General features: G+C 41.0%; 1 protein-coding gene across 3 annotated transcripts; it reads left to right on the top strand.

The window, feature by feature from the left end:
• Positions 1–19000, top strand: NCOA4 (nuclear receptor coactivator 4). Of its 3 annotated transcripts, XM_080925964.1 has the most exons (11): positions 103–122; positions 10860–10906; positions 11073–11227; positions 12581–12721; positions 12838–12926; positions 13118–13226; positions 13707–13796; positions 14741–14884; positions 16547–17560; positions 17884–18024; positions 18482–19000. In XM_080925964.1, the coding sequence occupies exons 3-11, from the start codon at positions 11087–11089 to the stop codon at positions 18485–18487; spliced, it is 1875 nt and encodes a 624-aa protein (XP_080782090.1). In that variant the 5' UTR covers positions 103–122; positions 10860–10906; positions 11073–11086; the 3' UTR covers positions 18488–19000. The 3 variants fall into 3 exon arrangements, with proteins under 3 accessions (XP_080782089.1, XP_080782090.1, XP_080782088.1); XM_080925963.1 differs by lacking the exon at positions 10860–10906 and having other exon boundaries at positions 1–122; XM_080925962.1 differs by lacking the exons at positions 103–122; positions 10860–10906 and adding an exon at positions 6041–6135.
• The last annotated feature ends 21 nt before the right edge of the window (positions 19001–19021 follow it).

The following is a 19021-nucleotide window of genomic DNA, read 5'->3' as shown; positions in this document are numbered from 1 at the left end:
GGCGTGGTAGGGAGGTCATAGTATCGCGAGAACTCCGTCTTCAGGGTCCTGATCCTTCCGTACCCTGGTGTCTGGGTCGGTCCAAGGTCCGCTCGGATCACCGGAAAAAGTGCTGCCAGCTGGTAAGGATGATAATGGCCGGCGGGCACGCTTCCTCTTGCTGCCCTTCGCCCCTCTTCGCTCCGGCCTGTGGCCTGTCCTACCCTCCATTTTTCCCGACACTCGGGGTCCAGAGCCACCACTCCACCTGCCTGCGCGCGGGGCCCAATCGTCTTTCCCTTCCCCAGGTCACGCCTGCAGTGAACTCCTCTTCAATCCCCGCGTCGCGCCAGGCCATAACTCTCCATCCCCTCGTCCTGAGGCTGCCACCTTTTTCTTCATGCCCAAGCACTGGGCCTGTCTTCTCTCCTCTGTCTTGTCGACACGCTCCGTTCCCGGGCCACGATTGCAGCCTGAATGCTTCTCTTTCATCCCTCTCCCTACATTACCCTGACTGTCCTCTGGGTTTTCAGTGGTGACAGCCCTGTTTCTCTGGCCCTTGTCTGGGTCTCTGGTCCCAGGTGGGCCTGTTTTCCATTACTGACCCAGTGCATATTTGCCCCTGTTCCTAATGGTTTGGCAAGGTGGAATTTTTTTTCTGGAGGCCGACTATGTCCTGAACACAGTGTTACTTAACATCCCATTTCCTTCTCCCAGCAGTCCCCGAGAATGGTTTGATTCCTCTCTTCTGCTGATGAGAAGAGAGAATTTGCAGGATTCATTGCTCGGGTGTTCATTTATAACATCTATATGCGCAGGGTATTGAGTATAGTAACGGGAGAAATGGACATGCTCCTGTCTCTCATGTAAGCCCTTGTAGTGGGACCAGTAGAGTCTTCAGTGCTATAGGTTGGAATTTTGGAGGATGGCTCAAGAATGACAGAGGGCTGGAGTTATTTGACCCTCAGAGCACACAGCTCTCCTGTTCGTGTTGTTTAGTAGGTAAGGCTTGCCACCCTGGCACCCTTTTGGAAGGACTTGACTTTCCACCCTGTTGGTAATTTGGAATATGGCCATAGGGCTTTTGAGTTATTTCCCTGGGTGTGTATTGGACAGGTAAGTCTGTTGGTTCTCTGTTAGGACCCTACTGTGACATTTCTGCACTTTAAAGTACATCAGAACCTTGGGAAGAATTTCACCCTGTGTGACAACAGGAAATTAATTCGTACTGCTCAGCAGGTCACTTGATGGGCTCTGGATTTTTTTTTTTTTTTTTTTTTTTTTGAAGAATGGCAGATCCCCTCACAAGCTATTGTGAGCCACCTGATGTGGGTCCTAAGAACTGACCTCTAGCCCTTTGATAACCACTGAGCTATCTCTCCAGCCTGGTTTGATTTGTTTGCTAGTTTGAGACAGGCTGCAGGAATCCTGGTGGCTCTACTGGGTTTACTTACGAGCACGTCACCACACCTAGGTGATTTGCTGTTTGGAAGATTTACTAGCCTGCAGAACTGTTGGGATGAGTGAGTTAATGTGTAGCCTCTGGCTCTGTTAACAGTCCTTGCATTTAGTTCTCTTTTTTCCCTCTCTCGGAAAATAGCCTAGACATTTAAAGTTTCCTCACTGAAGTTTGATGATGACTTATGTCTCTGTCTCTACAGTTACATTATTCCTTTGAAGAAATAATATTTTCAGAAGTGGAAAACCATCAAACTGCAGATAAACTAAGATGCTTCTTAAAGCATCTTGTATCTAGTTTTAGAAGTATGTAGGACTTAACTCCCATGGCCAGTTTATTAAATCAGCTTGGATTGCTTCGCATCTCAGGACCCTGTATATGGGTCTTGTAAACTCTGGGTGTTCTGGCACACAGTCATTCTTCACTTGAGACTCTCAGCTAGCCTTCCGGTGTTTTGCCCATACAGTGTTAAAACATTGCTCGGCACTTAAAGCAAGTCAGAGCCTCTTAACCACCTGTGCCTCTTATTTAAGAAATCTATTGCTGTCTATGAACCAGTGGCACAAAATTTCCGCTAGATGGCAGATTCGCCATCGTAACCTCAGGGACAACAACACTGTGCCTTCCAGTTCAAGACCTTAAATACTTGAATGACTACATAAACCTTAAATGGCCCCTTCAAAATACTTGGTGCAGCTGAGGGGTTTAGATCTTAGTCAAAAGGCTAAGAAGTAACTAGACTCAGACTTTCGGGCTTGGAAGCCTGTGACTGTAGGTATCATGTTTAACCCTGTAAAGCCCATAGTAGCTGCTAAGTTGAGCATTTTTGTTCTTGGTGTCACCAGCAGTGTTTCTAGGCTTGTCTCTTAGAGCCCTCATTTGTTCTCAGCTTGCCTTCTGAGATGGTTAAAGCTAACATTTCAGATGTCATTGTAAGCTTATGGTCTGTATTCCCCAGATCCTAGCATTTATACATACTCCTGAATTAGATAGGTTCACAGGCAAGTGAGCTCAGTAGCATCAACGACTGACTCAGCAGGTGCTCATGACTGTCCCCCTCCAGGTTGGCTTGGCTGGGCTTGATTGTGCGGTAGAGTCAACCTGCTTTTCTGGGGGACTAGGACTGCACTTGGGGCTTCTGAGCTTGTAATCCCTCCCATTTGGTATTACCTTAATTGCCCACAGACCTAGCAGTTTTGGTTTAGTGTTGAGTAGGTCACATGGGCTTTGTTTGTTAGTAAGTATAACACAGTCTTAATACGTGGACAATCACAGCTTCCAAAATAATTTGTCATGTATGTTTTGAGTTTTATTTTAGCTTTATTGCTAGTCTTTCAGGCTTTAGACAGGAATTTCTGTAGTAATGACTGCACAATATGAGGGGGAAAAGCTGAGTTGGCTGTAAATACAGTGCACATTTTAACCAACAGCCCATTGTTATTTTGAGTTTGTGGAACTAAGATTTTTGGGTCTGGCAGTTTAAAAAACTGCCTTTCTCAGCACTCACCCTGGGATTATGATTTCTGTGGTGATGCCCTCACCAGTCCTGTTTTGCTTGAAAACAAGGACTTAAGTTAATCTGGGTGTTGTGGCTAGGACTCTGGGAGTCCAGAAGGTCTATCAAGAGGCAGAATACTGATTTCAAGACCAGCTTGAACTACATGGAACTCTGTCAGAAACTAATGGCTAGGGTGTAGCTTAGTTAAAGTGTTGTCTAGCATATACAAAGCTCAGCCTTGTACCCCCAGCATTGGAGGAAAATGTGTTAGAAACATTGCCCTCTTCTAAATTACTTTTCTGAATTAATATTACAGGCTTTAATGGGACGACATCAAGTTGATTTGTTTATAACACAAAGATTTATTGCAGCTGCTCTGAATTTGATCATTAATATATTATTTATTCATCCATTAATAAAAGATGTATTAAAGCACTAGTTAGTTCAAGACCAAGCATTGATACAAGTGCTGTGGGTACCTTTCTTATTTAGGCCAACACTGCCGCGCATGCAGCATGGTACAGATGATACCAAGCTGTGTATACAGTGCTAGGTGTTCAAACTGGGAGAGCCCTCGGGGTAAGAAAGCAGGCCCCAAAAGAGAGGCATGTGTTAAAGCATAGATTCTTAGCTGGTGGGTCTTGACCCCCTTTGAGTAGTCAGTGATCCTTTTGTAAGGGTCACTTTAGAGCATCAGAAAGCAGATATTTACATTATGATTTTTAACAGAGTTACGAAATAGCAGAAGAAATAATTTTATAGTTGGAGGTCACTACAACATGAACTGTATGCAGGGATGGAAGCATTAGAGAGGTTGAGAACACTCACTCCTGGAAACCTGTATAGATGGCAGTGGACACTTGAGGGCAGGATGACAGTTCTATTGGGTGGTAATACTGAAGAATGGTGTATTTGTCCAGGGAAGGCTTTTTATTGCTTGTGACTTACAAAGCAGATGGCTAGAAGGGACTAACATAGCATGCTGGCAGAAAGAACTTGGAGAATCAAGATGGACAAGACAGAAAGGGTGGAAAGAGGGGCTTCTTAGTTTACTAAAATGGAAATGTCAAGACTCACAGCAGCTTTACATATACACTAGCTATTTTGGACAGGATCTTGGTGTATATAGACTGGCTTTGAACTCACTATTAGCCCAGGATGGCAAGGATGATTCTCCTGTTGTAGCCTGCTGGGATTAAGCCTTGCTTAACATCAGATGTATGTTATTTAATAGAATAAGAATCAGCCACTGACATGAAGTACAGACAGTGTACATTCTTCATTCATCTAGTCTTTGTATCTTCACCAAATGTGCTATCCAAACAGGGTATTTGGAACTAGCTGTTTTCTTTCTTTTGTAATGAATGTTTGAATTGGGATCCCAAACTGAGCTTCAGGATAAAGGAGGTGATGCTACTGTCTGTGTGTCTTGGGTGTTTGAGTCTTCTCTCATGGATTTGCTTTACTCTTAATGTCCACAAAGTCATAGTGTCTGATGTGGCTCATACCTGTAATCATAACTACCTCCAGTGTCCTGAGTCAGCTCACATGCCCTTCCCTCCACTCTGTAAGGCTGGATCCTGACCACACCTCAGGAAAGAATGTCCTAACTAGTCTGAGTGAAGCAAAGTTAATGAGTTTATTAAGTAGAGATAAGAGATGTCCACCCTTCTGTTCTGGCAGTAGACATCAAAGGCATCTTCTTTTTGCACGTACTTCTCTTAACCACGACTTGTTATGCTGCGTTGCTCCAAAGTATGCTTTATAACCAAGTTTAAAGATTAAGCAAAGTTTAAAAGTTGAGTAAAGTTCAAACATTAAGTAAAAAACAAAAACAAAAACAAAAAAAAAATGCTGGTGTAAAGAATTAGTGTTTGTAAAGGAAACTGGTGTCCTATGGGTTGTGTTGTTGGGGGATAGGGGTGAGAATTGTTAATACAGTTCCTGGTCTAAAATGAGTTCTTCTGTGGCCCTGCTTCCCTTTCACTCTGGACCCTATTTCCTCCTAACTGTTGAGATCACAGGTTTGAGCTCCACACTTGATGCAGTTGGTTGTTTCTGATACCCTTTTCTGAAATGCCGATTGGAAACAAGCTCTGCACGTATGTTGAAATTTCTTTACTCTCAGACAGGAAAATTAGATAGATCCCAGGGTGAGGGGCATTTCTCTTTCTGTGTCCTGGCTCTCCCCCCTACCCCCACCACTTTGTATCTCGCCAGTCCCAGCACTCTGGAACCCCTAATTACGCAGCAAGAGTTTTTCTTTTCTTTTTCCTCCCCCCACCGCCCCCTCCATCCTAGGGTTTCATTGTGTAGCTCCAGCTGTCCTGAAACTCAGTGCTCTAGACCAGGTCTTGAAAACTCAGAGCCTACCCCTGCCATCCAGCCAGTAAAAGCTTTTCTAAGCGCAAAAAAGAAGAAACCTCCTAAACAAACCAAATCAAAATAGCTCTGGGGAGAACCCCAGCCGGCAGCTGGACTGTTATCGCGGTCGGCCTGCGGGCCCTGCTTGTTCTCTGCAGTTAGTGATTTGCTGCTAAGCCTTTTGACCATGACTTGGGCCCTGCGGAGGGGCTGCTGAAGGCTACAGCCTAGTGCCCACAGAGCCCCGTAGTGGGCGGAGTAGCTGGTGTGTTTGTGGAGGGGGAGGGGAGGCTTGATACGCGCAGGGTGGGCGTGACCTGGCCGGGCGCCTGACTGGCCGGTAGGGTATAAAGGACGGTAGGGTATAAAGGACGTCGAGCTTTCACGCAGCAGTTTCCGTCGCGGGCCCAGAGTACCAGGTAAGTGTGCAACCTGGGCCAGGAGACTGCGCATGCGTGCGCTGGGAGACCGATTTCACCAGCCGCTCCCAGAAAGGGCAACGGGAAACCTAGAAAGCTGTTGAGTCACTTCTACTCTAGCTTAATTTTACCGTTATTTAGTTTTTGAAACAGAAAAATCTTAGTCTTGCCATTAGGTGGCAGAATTTTGCAGCCTTTTTTTTTTTTTTTTTTTTTTTTTTTTCTAGTTACTGCTTAGAGTTTATTTGCTGGGTCTAGTAGTTTCTTGTAAAAGCAAACTAGAGCGCTGCAGAGGGTAAAGAATATGAACTGGACTCAACTTAAGATATGTATACTTTTTGAGAAAATGCTGTGATTAAAAATCCCTTTTTCACTGAGAGAAGAAACAGCAAGTGAACTCAAGAAAATGGCTCAAGGTAAAATTGCAAGTAGCATTCACTGTTACTAAATTGATAAGCTTTTTCACTGTAAGTTTGTACAAATGGTCTCATGTCGATTGTCACTTCAAACAGAACGAAGTTGACAGTATTTTAAGATATATATGTGTGTCCTATAGGTAGGTCTCTTGTGGCCTCTTCATTGATTCAACTGGCAGGAAAATCAGTAAAAAGTGGAGGGCGTTTTTTGGAGGCAGAGAGCAAGCTGACACAGAATGAGAGCTGGAGGCTGGCATTAAGAGATTATCTATTCTAGGGGAGGTGGCACTGCTTTTAATCCCAGCACTCTGGAAGCAGAGGCAAGCTTGGTCCACTTAGTTCCTGTGTTAAAAAGAAAGATTATTTTAAACCTTGATTCAGACAACCACTAATGCATGGAGTGGTTATGATTACAGACACATGCTGGAGCTGAAGGTTCTCTTCTTTCATCCTTCCTGCTTGACACTGGTATTCAGCAGTGCTTTGATTATTCTGAACCTATCATGACAGTGCTGCTTGTTTTTGTAGTTGCAATCCAAGGTAGATGGTTCTGGAACACTTTATAATTTATTGAGGGCTATAAAATGTTCTTTCTGGAAACTAATAGTAAGCCCTTAAAAACATTAATCTGAAACATAATTCATGGGTTATAATACCCTTCGTTCTAAATTCAAGTCTCATCCCTTGTGGTTGTGATCCTTTAAAAGGGTCATTTAGGGGCTGGAGAGCTTGTTCAGCTTATAAGAGCACTTGCTTGTCTTGCAGAGGACCAGGCTGGTTCTCCGCACTCATGTGGCTCAACCACCTTTGGGCCTCTAAGGTAGAAGGCACACTTGTGTACATAATCTATGCAAACAAAACAATGAGCTTCAAGCTCATTGTTCTATGCGTGCACAATATACATATGTCATTTATACTATGTAGTTCTTTGACTTCATGCATAAAATATGGGTCCTGTACTAAAATAGCAAAGGTTTTATTTAATTATGTCATTGGTGTTGAGAGTTGAACTCAGGACTTTGAGCATGCTAAACACTTCACTATGCCCCCAGTAAACTTTTCCATCCTTAAGTTTGTGGTTAGTGTGGATCAGGAGAATTACAGCATTTTGGAAATCTTACCGTTAAAGCATATTATATCAGGTTATCTTTAGTTTGTGGCTTGTTGCTCAATACTGGCTTGAAGGTCTTCGGACTTAATAACTAGATATGTGTGGTGCATATAGATACTGCCCTCCTCAACTTGATGGGTTTTTGGAAGGTGGGCAGCCAGGGGGAGTGATGCTTGAGGATTGGCTGTGTTTCTTTCTTCTTCTTTATTTATATGTGAGTATACTGTATACTCAGAAGAGAACATCCTTTTAAGATGGCTGTGAGCTACTATGTAGCTTCTGGGAATTGAACTCAGGACCTCTGAAGAGCAGTCAGTGTGCTCTTAACTACCGAGCCATCTCTCCAACCCTGTGTTTCTTTCACATTTTCCCAGTACTCTAAAACTTCTTAGTACAGAGTTGTTGGATAGATAGGCTTGTGAATTTTAAAGAGATGACTCCCTTTATTTTGTTGAGAGAGTTTCACATTGTAGCCCATGATGCCTTAGAATTCACTATGTAACTCAGACTGGACTTGAACTCTATGCAGTTTTTTCTTAACCTGACTGCTGATATGTGTCATGAGCTGCTATTTGTTTTGTCTGTGTCTACTCCTGGAAACATGTTTGTACTTGGATTTCAAGGATTACTGTCAAGGATCTAGCAGTATAGTCAGCTCTGCTTATATTTGAGTATTTCTGGCTTATCTAGAATTAGGGGTAGGTTTCACGTTGTGAAGCAGATTTTTTAATTAAAAATTTCATGGTATCAGGCATTCTAGCATTCCACGAAAGTCAGGACTTGAGAAGTTTGACACAGGTGAAGACAGTTGGGAAAAGAGTTACATAGGTCATGTATGGCTCGATAACTTGAATGCAGTATGGTAATGGGTGACACTCAACATTCCGAACCTTCCAATATTACTGTCAGCAGGGTTTTTTCAAAGACCCTGCAGTGTGTGCCCAATACGCTTGAAGCCTGAGATGGAAGCAAATTAATAAACTGCTGTTTATAAGATTAGGAAAAATTCCACAGGGGCTTCTGACAAAGGTGATTGAGGAAGCCCTTTTTTTTCTGTAGGTCATTGTGGGTAAATAAACATTCTGAGGTAACAGAATTAGCAAGTGGGAAGTTAGAAAATGTACTGAACTTTGAGAATTCGGTAGGAACTCAGAAGTTCCTCAATCTGAGTCCTTTGCTGAAGGGGGTAAGAAAGCCTTTTGAGCTTTATCTTTCTCCTAGTTTCTCCTTTCTTTTTCAGAAAAACATTTATGTGTATGGGTGTTTTGTCTTCATTTTTGTCTCTGTAGCACTTGCATGGCTGGTGTCTGAGGACCCTCTGAGTCTGTACTTAGAGTTAGTTGTGAATTACCATGTGGATGGTAGAAAATGGTCCTCTGGAAGATTAGTCAGTATGTTTAACTGCCAAGCCACCTCTCCAGGACCCTACTTTATTTCTGAGGGTGGGAACCCAGTATTGCTTCTGTCCAGCTTTCAGCCTGATGTGAAACCTGGTCTTGGGGATGCTGTCAAGGTCATGAAGTCATTGCCTTCAGGACTTGTAGAAAGATTGTTAAGCCAGTCCCCTCTTTGGAGCTATTCTGAAGTCTGATTCCACTAGACAGGTCTCCAAAAGTTGGAAGTTGTAATCATGTCCTCCCAGAGTTGCTTATCTAGGCCAAACAGCCTTCCTGTTTGCAGATGTTTCCCCCTCCACCCCCCAGGTTTTTGAGGCCTCCTTCCCTTTTCTGAATGTCTCCATAGCATGTTACTCAGAAATAATTTTCACCCTAAGAGTCACAGGACCAAGTAGCCTTGTGACAAATGCACCCAAATAACACATGAATTAAAATATCCAGTACAATATCAAGTCATAATTTGCATTCAACAATGTTTTTTATCTGTTTATTTTTATTAATTCCTTTCTAGCTGTTCTTACTCTTCAGTGCAAACATTCTTTTTGCTTTATTAGTTTAAAGCTATATAGAAATAGTTTTAGAATCTGTTTCTGTCACAGACCTATGTTGTTTCTAACATCTGCCTTTTATGTTTTCAGTCCCAGTAATTAGAAAAACAGGTTATTCATTAAACAAACAAGCTAACAAACCACTACACACAGGCCCAGTGACCTCTTTTGGCCTATGACTATCACTAGCTTTACTTACCACAATCAGATGACCTTTAATTTCTAATCTCCCTCTGATTTATGTGCCTTTATGCCTGGTTTCTTTAGTGCTGAAGATTGAACCAAGGCCTTCATGAGTGCTAGGCATACTGTTTATACCTTAATTCTAAGTCTGTCCAAGACAAACACGGTGTCCTTCCAGTGAACTTTGTCTAGTCCGCTCCATCGCTTTCTGACACTCTTTTTGTTCATCTCGTTCTATCACATGCTTCACTTCTCTTTCCACTTTTCTCCTGCTTCTGCTGGAGAACTCTGGGAACTTACCCACACAAAATTCTTTAGAAATCTTATATCTAAATTTACATGGAATGGTTTTGTTAGATATAGCTTACTAACTATAATATTGTCTGTTTAAAAAGTTTCTTTGTGTGTCTGTCTGTCCCGTTGTTACGTGGGCACCCAAGGAGGCCAGAAAAGGATGTTAGCTCCCCTGAAGTTGTCCTTATAGGTGGTTGTTGAGAACTAAACTCCATCCTCTCTCAGAGGATCAAGCACTCTTAACTACTGAGCTGTGTCTATGCTCCTGTGATAACATTTTAACCTCCCTCCCTCAGCATCCAACTCTGAGCAGTATTAACTACAGCTCTATTAACTCAGCAGATGTTTTCAAAGCAATCATGGCTCCTCCCATACACCTCAGTCCTAGTCTACAGATGTAAGAGCCTCATGACTTCAAGTATGCTAGTATAGGAAATTTCATTCTTTTAAAGAAATATCTTCATAAACTTTACTGTAAAATACTTGCAAATATCCAGAATTACACACCAAAATTAACCAGGCCCAAAGTCTGTATTATTTTTAGTGAACAGGTTTAAATAGCAATTCCGAAGCAATGTAGTACATTGGATTTTATACTTTCACCATCAAGTATATTTTTATGTACTTTATCACCAAAACAAGCAAAAATCCATGACAGAATTAGAACCAGAACAATTAGCTTTACATCTTTTTTATATCTCAAGTCCATTTTTATTGTCGTTATTACTTTGCAGTGGGAGGGATAAAACCCAGTGACACACATGGTAAGAGAGAGTTACTTCTACATTGAGTCACGTCTGTAATCTAGAAACTTATTAATGATTGGTGGTTTTGTTTTAGTTTTGTTGTTATTTTTGAGACAGGGTCTCAAAACCAGTGTTATGTAGTCCTGTTTGCCACGATCTCCCCCACCTAGTGCTGGGATTACACCCTGGAAGTATCAAACATGGCTTAATTCTTTTAGCATTTTTACTAGCATGTATTCTGCTAATTCAGGACCACTAGTGTATTTTTCTCAGATATATGTTCACATGTAGACTGTCCTTAAATAAAATAGTCAGAATCCCTTCCCTCCCTTCTTTTTTTCTCTTTTTGAGACAGGGTTTTTGGGGCCTTGCTGTACTGGAACTCTCTCTCTTGGACCAGGTTGGCTTCAAACTCACTGAGATCCTCTTGCCTTTGCTTCCGAAGTGCTGGGATTAAAGCTGTGCCACTTCTCCACCTACAGTTGTCTAGCAGTAAGTTGGTGAGGAAGGGAGGTAATATGTACTCAGAGTCCATGTGTTGGGAATCACCACAGTTGTTAGCACTGAGAGCTGATTGGAGAAACCTTTTGAGCCATGACTGAAAGATGGTCTGGGATTGTAATTTGGCGCTATTTGGTTTTCTTTCTCTCTTTTAAAGGAACAGTGAGCAGAATGAACACACCCCTGGAACAGAGTGGCTGCCACAGTAATAGAGAGACGCTTTTGCGGTGCAGTGATGCAAGGAGGGAGCTGGAGCTTGCTATTGGTGGAGTACTCCGGGCTGAACAGCAAATTAAAGATAACTTACGAGAGGTATGCTGTGTTTTTCTCTTCGATGGTCTGGGTGTAGCACAAGGCTGGTTAGAGCACAGCAAAGGATTTCTCAATGCCACCCAGCAAGTTTGATTCCATATCCTGAATGGTCTTAACCCTAATCTTCTACCTGGTATGTTGGAGCTTTTGATCTCACAGGGAAATAAGTAGCTGTGGTTTTGATTGCTCCTTTGTGTGGTTCTTGTACCCAGTCATACAAAGTAACAGAGTAAGCTGTATTCTGCCTAGCTGCATTATTTTGTTTGTTTGTTTGTTTGTTTATTTATTTATTTATTGAGGCAGGATCTCTCTACATAGTTCTGACTGGAACTCTCTGTAGACCAGAATAGCCTTGAACCCCAGAGATTTACCTGCCTCTGTCTCTCTGGGTGCTGGCATTAAAGGTGTTTGCCATGATGCCCAGGATAGCTGCATCTTTTTGATACATAAAAAATGTTACTTCATTATGTCCCCACTTAATTTGTTAGTAACATGATTTTAAGTGGTGTAGTCTCTGAACGACTGACTATCACTGTGCATGTCAGAATGAATTGTTAGTTCCAATAGCATTCTGCTGGTGAGTGCTTCCAGTTGTGTATGATTTAAAAAACATTTTTTTTTTTTTTCTGAAGGGGAACTTTTATGATATACTTATGTGGATGCCCATATAATTTATAGATGTTTTGAATTTTCCCCTCAAAATGTTTGTATATAGACAAAATGTGAGTTGCTGCATACATTCTTAGGAACATTAGTTTGTAGTTAACCTAAACTATCAATCCTAATGGTCTCCTGCTTTCTGGCTTACTCTAAGGACTGTTTTTTCCATGCATGTGGGAAAAAGACTCAGACTAGCTATCTTTTTTTTCTTTCTTTTGTTTGCTCCCCCAATCACCCTTAAGGCAGCGTTTCTCTTTCATAGCCCTGGATGAACTGTAACTTGCTCTGTAGAACAGGCTGACCTCTTAACTTACAGAGATCAGCCTGCCTATCTCCTTAATGCTGGAATTAAAGGTGTACACTACCAAGTTTATCAATGATAAATTTGTTAAGACTATATTTTTAAGTTATATGGAAAGCTCAGTGGAATTAGTATCCTTGGCATATCTTTTTTTAATTGCTGATACCCCTGATCCTTTCAGGAGGAGGAAGGAAGAAGTTTGGAAGTTAGGTATCAGCTTGGATTCTTTAACTAGGATGCAGGACTTCATGGGATCATGTTTTGAACTTTCATAGTGGTCAGTAAATAATAAAGGATTTCTGACCTTTAAAAGCTTAAGAGCATGAGCATTTTATGGGAATTATCATTCTTTGGCTTATAACACTTCATTTATGCTACCACGTATTTCCTAGGTAAAAGCTCAGATTCACAGTTGCATAAGTCGCCACCTGGAATGCCTTCGGAGCCGTGAGGTGTGGCTCAATGAACAGGTAGATCTCATCTATCAGCTTAAAGAGGAGACTCTGCAGCAACAGGCCCAGCAGCTTTATTGGGTAAGGCAACTGTTTGAGTATGCTTTCTAGATTCCAGTGAATGTTTTCTCTATTAGTTTGGATATTCCTGGTATTTTAAAAATCTTTGTGGCTAGATGTTTGCATTTTTCTTGTAGCTAATGGGCCAATTCAATTGTCTTATTCATCAACTGGAGTACACCCAGAACAAAGATCTTGCCAATCAAGTCTCTCTGTGCTTGGAGAGGTAAAGACCTTTACTTGTTTTGACTTTGGTCTATACTAGTAGGCATAAAAGCAAGTCAGATTGTAACTCATCGCACGTGTTGGATTTGACTCAACTTTGTATTGTGCAAAATCATCCTACATTATATTTAATGTTACACTTGTTGGTGCTGATATTCCTTGAAAAATACCTAAATTTTGTCATTTTGGTAGACTGGGCAGTTTGGCCCTTAAGCCTGAAGATTCAACTGTCCTACTCTTTGAAGCAGATACATCTGCTCTGCGCCAGACCATCACCACATTTGGATCCCTCAAGACCATTGTAAGTAATGTTAATTTCAGCTATTTCTTAGGGCACTCTTCAAGTTTCTGGCCTCATAGATGGTAGTTTACTAGAGGCAGTGAGTGACCTTTAGAAATGTACTGATTAAGTCACACAGTAGGTCCACAGTTTGGAGATTGTTGTTGACTCACTAAGAATACTTAGAGCTCATCTTCTGTCTTCAAAAATATTTTGACACAATTAAACATAAATGTTATGGATCTGGACAGTTAGTCTTTAATAAAAAGAACCGAGTATAGTTAATGGGTCTTGTTTAAATCAAGGTACTTACTGCTAATATAGGAAGATGTCTTACGATGACCTAGATAACTCAAGCCTTATAGACCATTGGATTCACAGTGACTAGTACTTCAGTGGAAACAGTGCTTTGTTCAGTGATTTTGAAATTTAGGATTATGCTATCACGTTTTGTTTTGGGTAGGAGATAACAATGTAAATAACATACTTTTCTTTTTATAGCAAATTCCTGAGCATCTGACGGCTCAATCAAGCTCTTCAAGTACTGGGCCTTTCCTAGAGAAAAGAGGGTATATCCAGGTGCCAGAGCAGGTAAACTGCTTTTGGTTTTGGTAATTGAGTCATTACATTATGAATACTTTTGTGTCTTGATAAGCATTTTCTTTTTTAATTTGTGATGAGCATTCACTTGAATGCCTCTCTTGAAGCAATGAATGTCAGATAGAAATTTAGTTTATACATTTTTAAGTTTGCCAAATTAAGGAGAAAAATAATCAGTTTGTTGGAAATTATTAACATTGAGACTGATAATTGGTTCTTGCTTGGGAATTCTTTGATTCAGAGATGTTTGTAAAGGCAAGTGAGTAAAAGGCTGAAGACAGCTGAGTTGAGAAGAACTCTAGCACTCACACTGTACCACAGTCTGATTTAGCAGTTATAGAACCTAAACTGGCTTCAACTTGGAAACCTCCTGCCTTGGCCTTCTGGAGTGCTAGCTTATAAGTGTTCACCACCACTCCTGGTCTTGTTTTGTAATTGTGAAAACTGGGACTTGTAAGATGGCTCAGGGGGGTAAAGGCTTAACCCTGCAGATTACCTGAGTTCAATCTGTGGAACCTGTGTAAACTGAAGGAGAGACCCAAATCCACAAAGTTGTTCTTTGATCTCTGTACACATCATAGCATGTGTGTTCTCTCACACAGTACATTTTAAAAATTATATTTGTGTATGTGTGGTGGGGATACACATACCACAGTGTTCGTGTGGAGGCCAGAGGACCTTGTAGATCCAGGGAATTAAACTCAGGTCAATCCCTCTTGGTGGCAGGTGCCCTCACTGCTAATCCATCTCACCAGCCCAATAAGAAAAAAAAGATCTTTAAAATTGTAGTTGGGGAAGGCATGTGACTTCTTCAAGGTTAGTGGTTGCCCTAGGCTAGAGTGCTTGGGTTCCTGTGTCTGGTAAGTTCTTTCTTGCATTTGATACTGCCTAGCTAAGCAGCTATGTGTTTCTTTTTCCTTTTTCATTACTTGAAGAAGTCAGCATCCAGCGGCACAGCTGCTTCTCTCAGTGAATGGCTTCTTGTAAGCAAACCTGCCATTGGTCCTCAGGCTCCTTACGTACCCAGTACCAACCCACAGGACTGGCTCACCCCAAAACAGACCTTGGAGAATAGTCAGGTTCGTGGCTGCCTTTATTGTTTCTGAGGTAGATTGGGTTAACAGTAATTTGTGGTTTTTAGCATCATTTAAAAGTACCTTAAAAAATATTTTATGTTTATGAGTACATACATTGTAGCAGTCTTCAAAACACCAGAAGAGACATACCAGCATCAGATCCCATTACAGATGGTTGTGAACTAATTGCTGGGAATTGAACTCAGAATCTCTGCAAGAGCAGTCAGTGCTCTTAACCACTAAGCCATCTCTCCAGCCCCAAAATATATGTTTACATGTTTTTAAATCTTAGTTACAGTAGTGAAATTACTTCACTATAGGTAGGAAGTTTAGAAAAACTTGCAACATACAGGTCTATAATCCTAAGTGAAATAACATCAAAAAAAGATATTTTTGTTTACAGCATTTTTGTACCTATATGTAATTAAAAATCATTTGTGCCAGGTGGTAGTGGCACAAACCATTAATCCCAAGTACTTGGGAGGCAGAGGTGGGTGTGAGTTCAAGGCCAGCCTGGTCTACAGAGTTCCAAGACAGCCAGGGCTACATAGAGAGACATTATCACAAAACAATCATTCTGCATTTCTTTTGGCAAGTGTATACTGTTTAATCACATACAATTTGATTGGCTGAAACTTTTAAGATTCTGTTCCCTAAACATTTAGGAGTTACTTCCTTAGGAGTAAATTTCTGTAAGTCGAATTTCTAGGCCACTATTCTCCCTACTTACTGTTTTTGACTTTTGATAAATTGTGCCAGTGTGGTTTTTTAGGAAGTTAACACTTGATACTCATTTTTTTAGATTTATTTATATTTATTACATGTAAGTACACTGTTGCTGTCTTCAGACACACCAGAAGAGGGCATCAGGTCTCTCTACTGATGGCTGTGAGCCACCTTGTGGTTGCTGGGAATTGAACTCAGGACCTCTGGAAGAGCAGTCAGTGAGTGCTCTTAACCACTGAGCCATCTCTCCAGCCCAACAGTTGATATTCTTATAAGTGGAGTATTCACCACTGTCTTAGTTACTTTTTTCTATTTGCTGTGAAGAGAAACCAGGTCCAAAGCAACTTACAAAAGAAAACATTTAATTGGGTACTTGCTTAAAATTTCAGAGGCGAGCTCAGGTTCATCATGGCAGGGAGTGTGGCAGCAGGCATGGTGCTGGGGCAGTAGCTCAGGGTTCACATTTTATCTGCAAGTTGGAGGTAGAGAGACAGACAAGACTCTTCACTTGGCATGAGCTTTTGAAACCTAAAAGCCCACACCTCCTTTATGTCCTAATTCTTTCTAGACAGACCTGGAAACCAAACATTCAAATCTATGTGGCCATTCTCACTCAAACTGTCAACCACCAAACCTCTTCACAGTAGTGGTCATTGTTTCTTTGATTTTTTTTTTTTTTTTTTTTTTTTTCAGAGTATCAGTCTTGCTTTTGAAGCAGTTGAATATTTTTATGCTTGTTAGACTTTGAATGTGTGTCCTACCATACAGGCATTATATCAAAAATACTAGTTTTCTTTCCTGATATCTAATACAATGCTCCAAATACTTTTGATTTCAATTTCATACTTTGAAAAGATTACAGAAAATGGAATTTTCATTTAAATGCTTATTATTTTTTTTTAGCAAATAAAACATTAATTTTGGGTACTTCTTTTATAGACTTCTGCCAGAGCCTACAGTTTCTTTAGTGATGCCTGGGGCAATGTGAAGGGCTTAGAGAACTGGCTTCTTAACAATCATCAACAAGAAATTCCTGGAAAACCAAGTTCCTCAAAATGTAATAGCCATTGTAGCACCAGTTCTTTTTCTACTGAAGTTGAGAATGTTGAAGTAGAGGTCCTTGATCAAGATGAGCTGGATCTGTCTGATTGGTTGGTGACTTCTCAGGAACCCTGTGAACTGGAGAAGCCTGTGAATGGCAGCTGTGAAACCAGTGAGAAGTTTAAACTCTTATTCCAGGTGTTCAGAGAGCCCTACAATGTGAATGATTGGCTTGTCAAGCCCGACTCCTGTACCAACTGTCAGGGTAACCAGCCCAGAGGTGTGGAGATTGAGAACCTGGGCAATCTGAAGTGCCTGAATGACCACTTGGAGGCTAAAAGATCACTGTCGGTCCCCAGCGTAACCGCTGAGGGCTGGCTTGTCCAGAACCATCAGGACACATGTAAAGTAGAGGAAGTATGCAAAGCCAACGAACCCTGTACCAGCTTTGCAGAGTGTGTGTGTGATGACAGCTGCGAGAAGGAAGCGATGCATAAATGGCTTCTGAAGAAAGAAGGAAAGGACAAGAATGGAATGCCTGTGGAACCCAAATCTGAGCCTGAGAAACACAGAGAGTCCCTGTCTCTGTGGCTCTGTCCTTCCAGAAATGAGCTAACAGAACAAGCTAAAGCACCTAAGGCTATGGCTCCTGCTAGAATTGCTGATTCCTTCCAAGTCATAAAGAATAGTTCCTTGTCAAAGTGGCTTATTGGGCCTACATGCAAAGGAGGCAGCCCAAAAGAAGTGCCTACTATGGAGGAGAGAGCTGGCAAAGAAATGCTTAAAAGTCCCATGACCACTTCCCGGTGTCCTTTTAACACTGCTGACTGGGTCTTACCAGTAAAGAAAATGGGAAACCTCAGCCAGTTCTCCTCTGGAGAAGATAAGTGGCTACTTCGAAAGAAGGCACAGGTGAGCAGGGACCAAAATTTGCCCATTTCAGTTGTTTAATTCTGCTAAATATGGATGAAGTAGTAATTTTCCTAACTCACAAGATAATAACTTGCTGCGGATTTTTTTTTTTTGGTTTTTTTTTTTTTTTTTTTTTTTTTTTGGTGACTTTCTCAGGTCCTTAGCATTCATAGCATTCATGCTGTAGTAAAGAAGGTCCAACCTGTTTTGTTGCAACAGTTGCTACCTTTGTTCTTGAAAAAAATTAACACACTGTTCTTTACTATTTGGTTGGGAATTTAGTCCCATGCCTTCCAGTAGTTATCTTTTTATTCTTCTTGCAGGAAGTATTTCTTAATTCACCCCTACAAGAAGAACGTAACTTTCGCCCAGACTGTTATGGCCTCCCAGCAGTTTGTGATCTCTTTGCCTGTATGCAGCTTAAAGCTGATAAAGAGAAATGGCTGTACAGAACTCCTCTACAGGTACGTCCTGAATTGTTATCAGCTGCTGTAGGTAGCAGTGATGTTACTGCAGTGGCTCATAAATGTTTTCTTCTTACCAACTTGTTTGCCCTCCACTGAACCATATTCCCGTTAATTTGTACATGAATAAAACTCTTAAATTTAATGTAATTGTGTGCCAGCAAAATAAAGATGCCTGATGATCTGAGCTTAATCCCTAGAATTTATTATAACTAGGACTCCACAAGATTATCCTTTGTCCTCCATACTACACCAAATAGCACACATGCCACGTGCACCATACACACAAAAACCTACACACAACACCTGAACTTTATTCATACTTTTTTAGTCTGTTAACTACCTATAATTTTATTCCCTCATGGATTGTGGTAGTTTAAGACCTTAATCTATTTCATGGAGGGAGAAATTATGCTGTTAGCAATAAATTGAAATGTCTATGGGTTTTTCTTTACAGATGTGAAGGAATGGACTGCTAGAATTGAGCAACTTTCCTGCAGATTATTGCACATCCTTGCGCTGAGTGACTGCGACTTGCCAAACTATTGTGCATTCCAGGCCTGACTAGTCAGCTTAGTTCCTCTCCTGCTTAGTTTTGAACTAGTAAACAGAAACCATAAACTATAAGTCTGCAAAAGAGGCTTGAAGTGAAGGTGATTCATTCTTACAGAAGCAGTGACTTGATCAACTCACCAGATACCACATCCTGGTTCACAGGCCTTTACCAGCTTCTATGGCAAACATTAGTTTTAAAAGTGAAATATTTCTATATCAAGTGTGTTAATGTGTTCAAGTTAGTAAAGTCATCTAACATTTGTCTTTTAGCTGTTTCTCTTGTTACAGGCTTCTAGTGATTTGAAATGTTTTTTTCTGTTCAGTTGATATATAGAATATTTCACACAAATAATTAACCTTGCCAATACAGTATATTTTCCCTACTAAATATGTTATATTGCAAATTTTGATATTCATCAGATATTTAGCCTACGTGTCATTT

Source organism: Micromys minutus, assembly GCF_963924665.1.
Source record: "Micromys minutus genome assembly, chromosome: 12".
In the NCBI taxonomy this organism is placed as follows: Eukaryota; Metazoa; Chordata; class Mammalia; order Rodentia; family Muridae; genus Micromys; species Micromys minutus.
This window is presented reverse-complemented; position numbering and strand designations above follow the sequence as displayed.

Bases quoted from the DNA above. Each gene is read 5' to 3' on its own strand.
- NCOA4 (XM_080925962.1), top strand. The intron at 13,797-14,740 runs GTAAACTGCTTT...CATTACTTGAAG, and splicing joins ATATCCAGGTGCCAGAGCAG to AAGTCAGCATCCAGCGGCAC. The intron at 17,561-17,883 runs GTGAGCAGGGAC...TTCTTCTTGCAG, and splicing joins TACTTCGAAAGAAGGCACAG to GAAGTATTTCTTAATTCACC.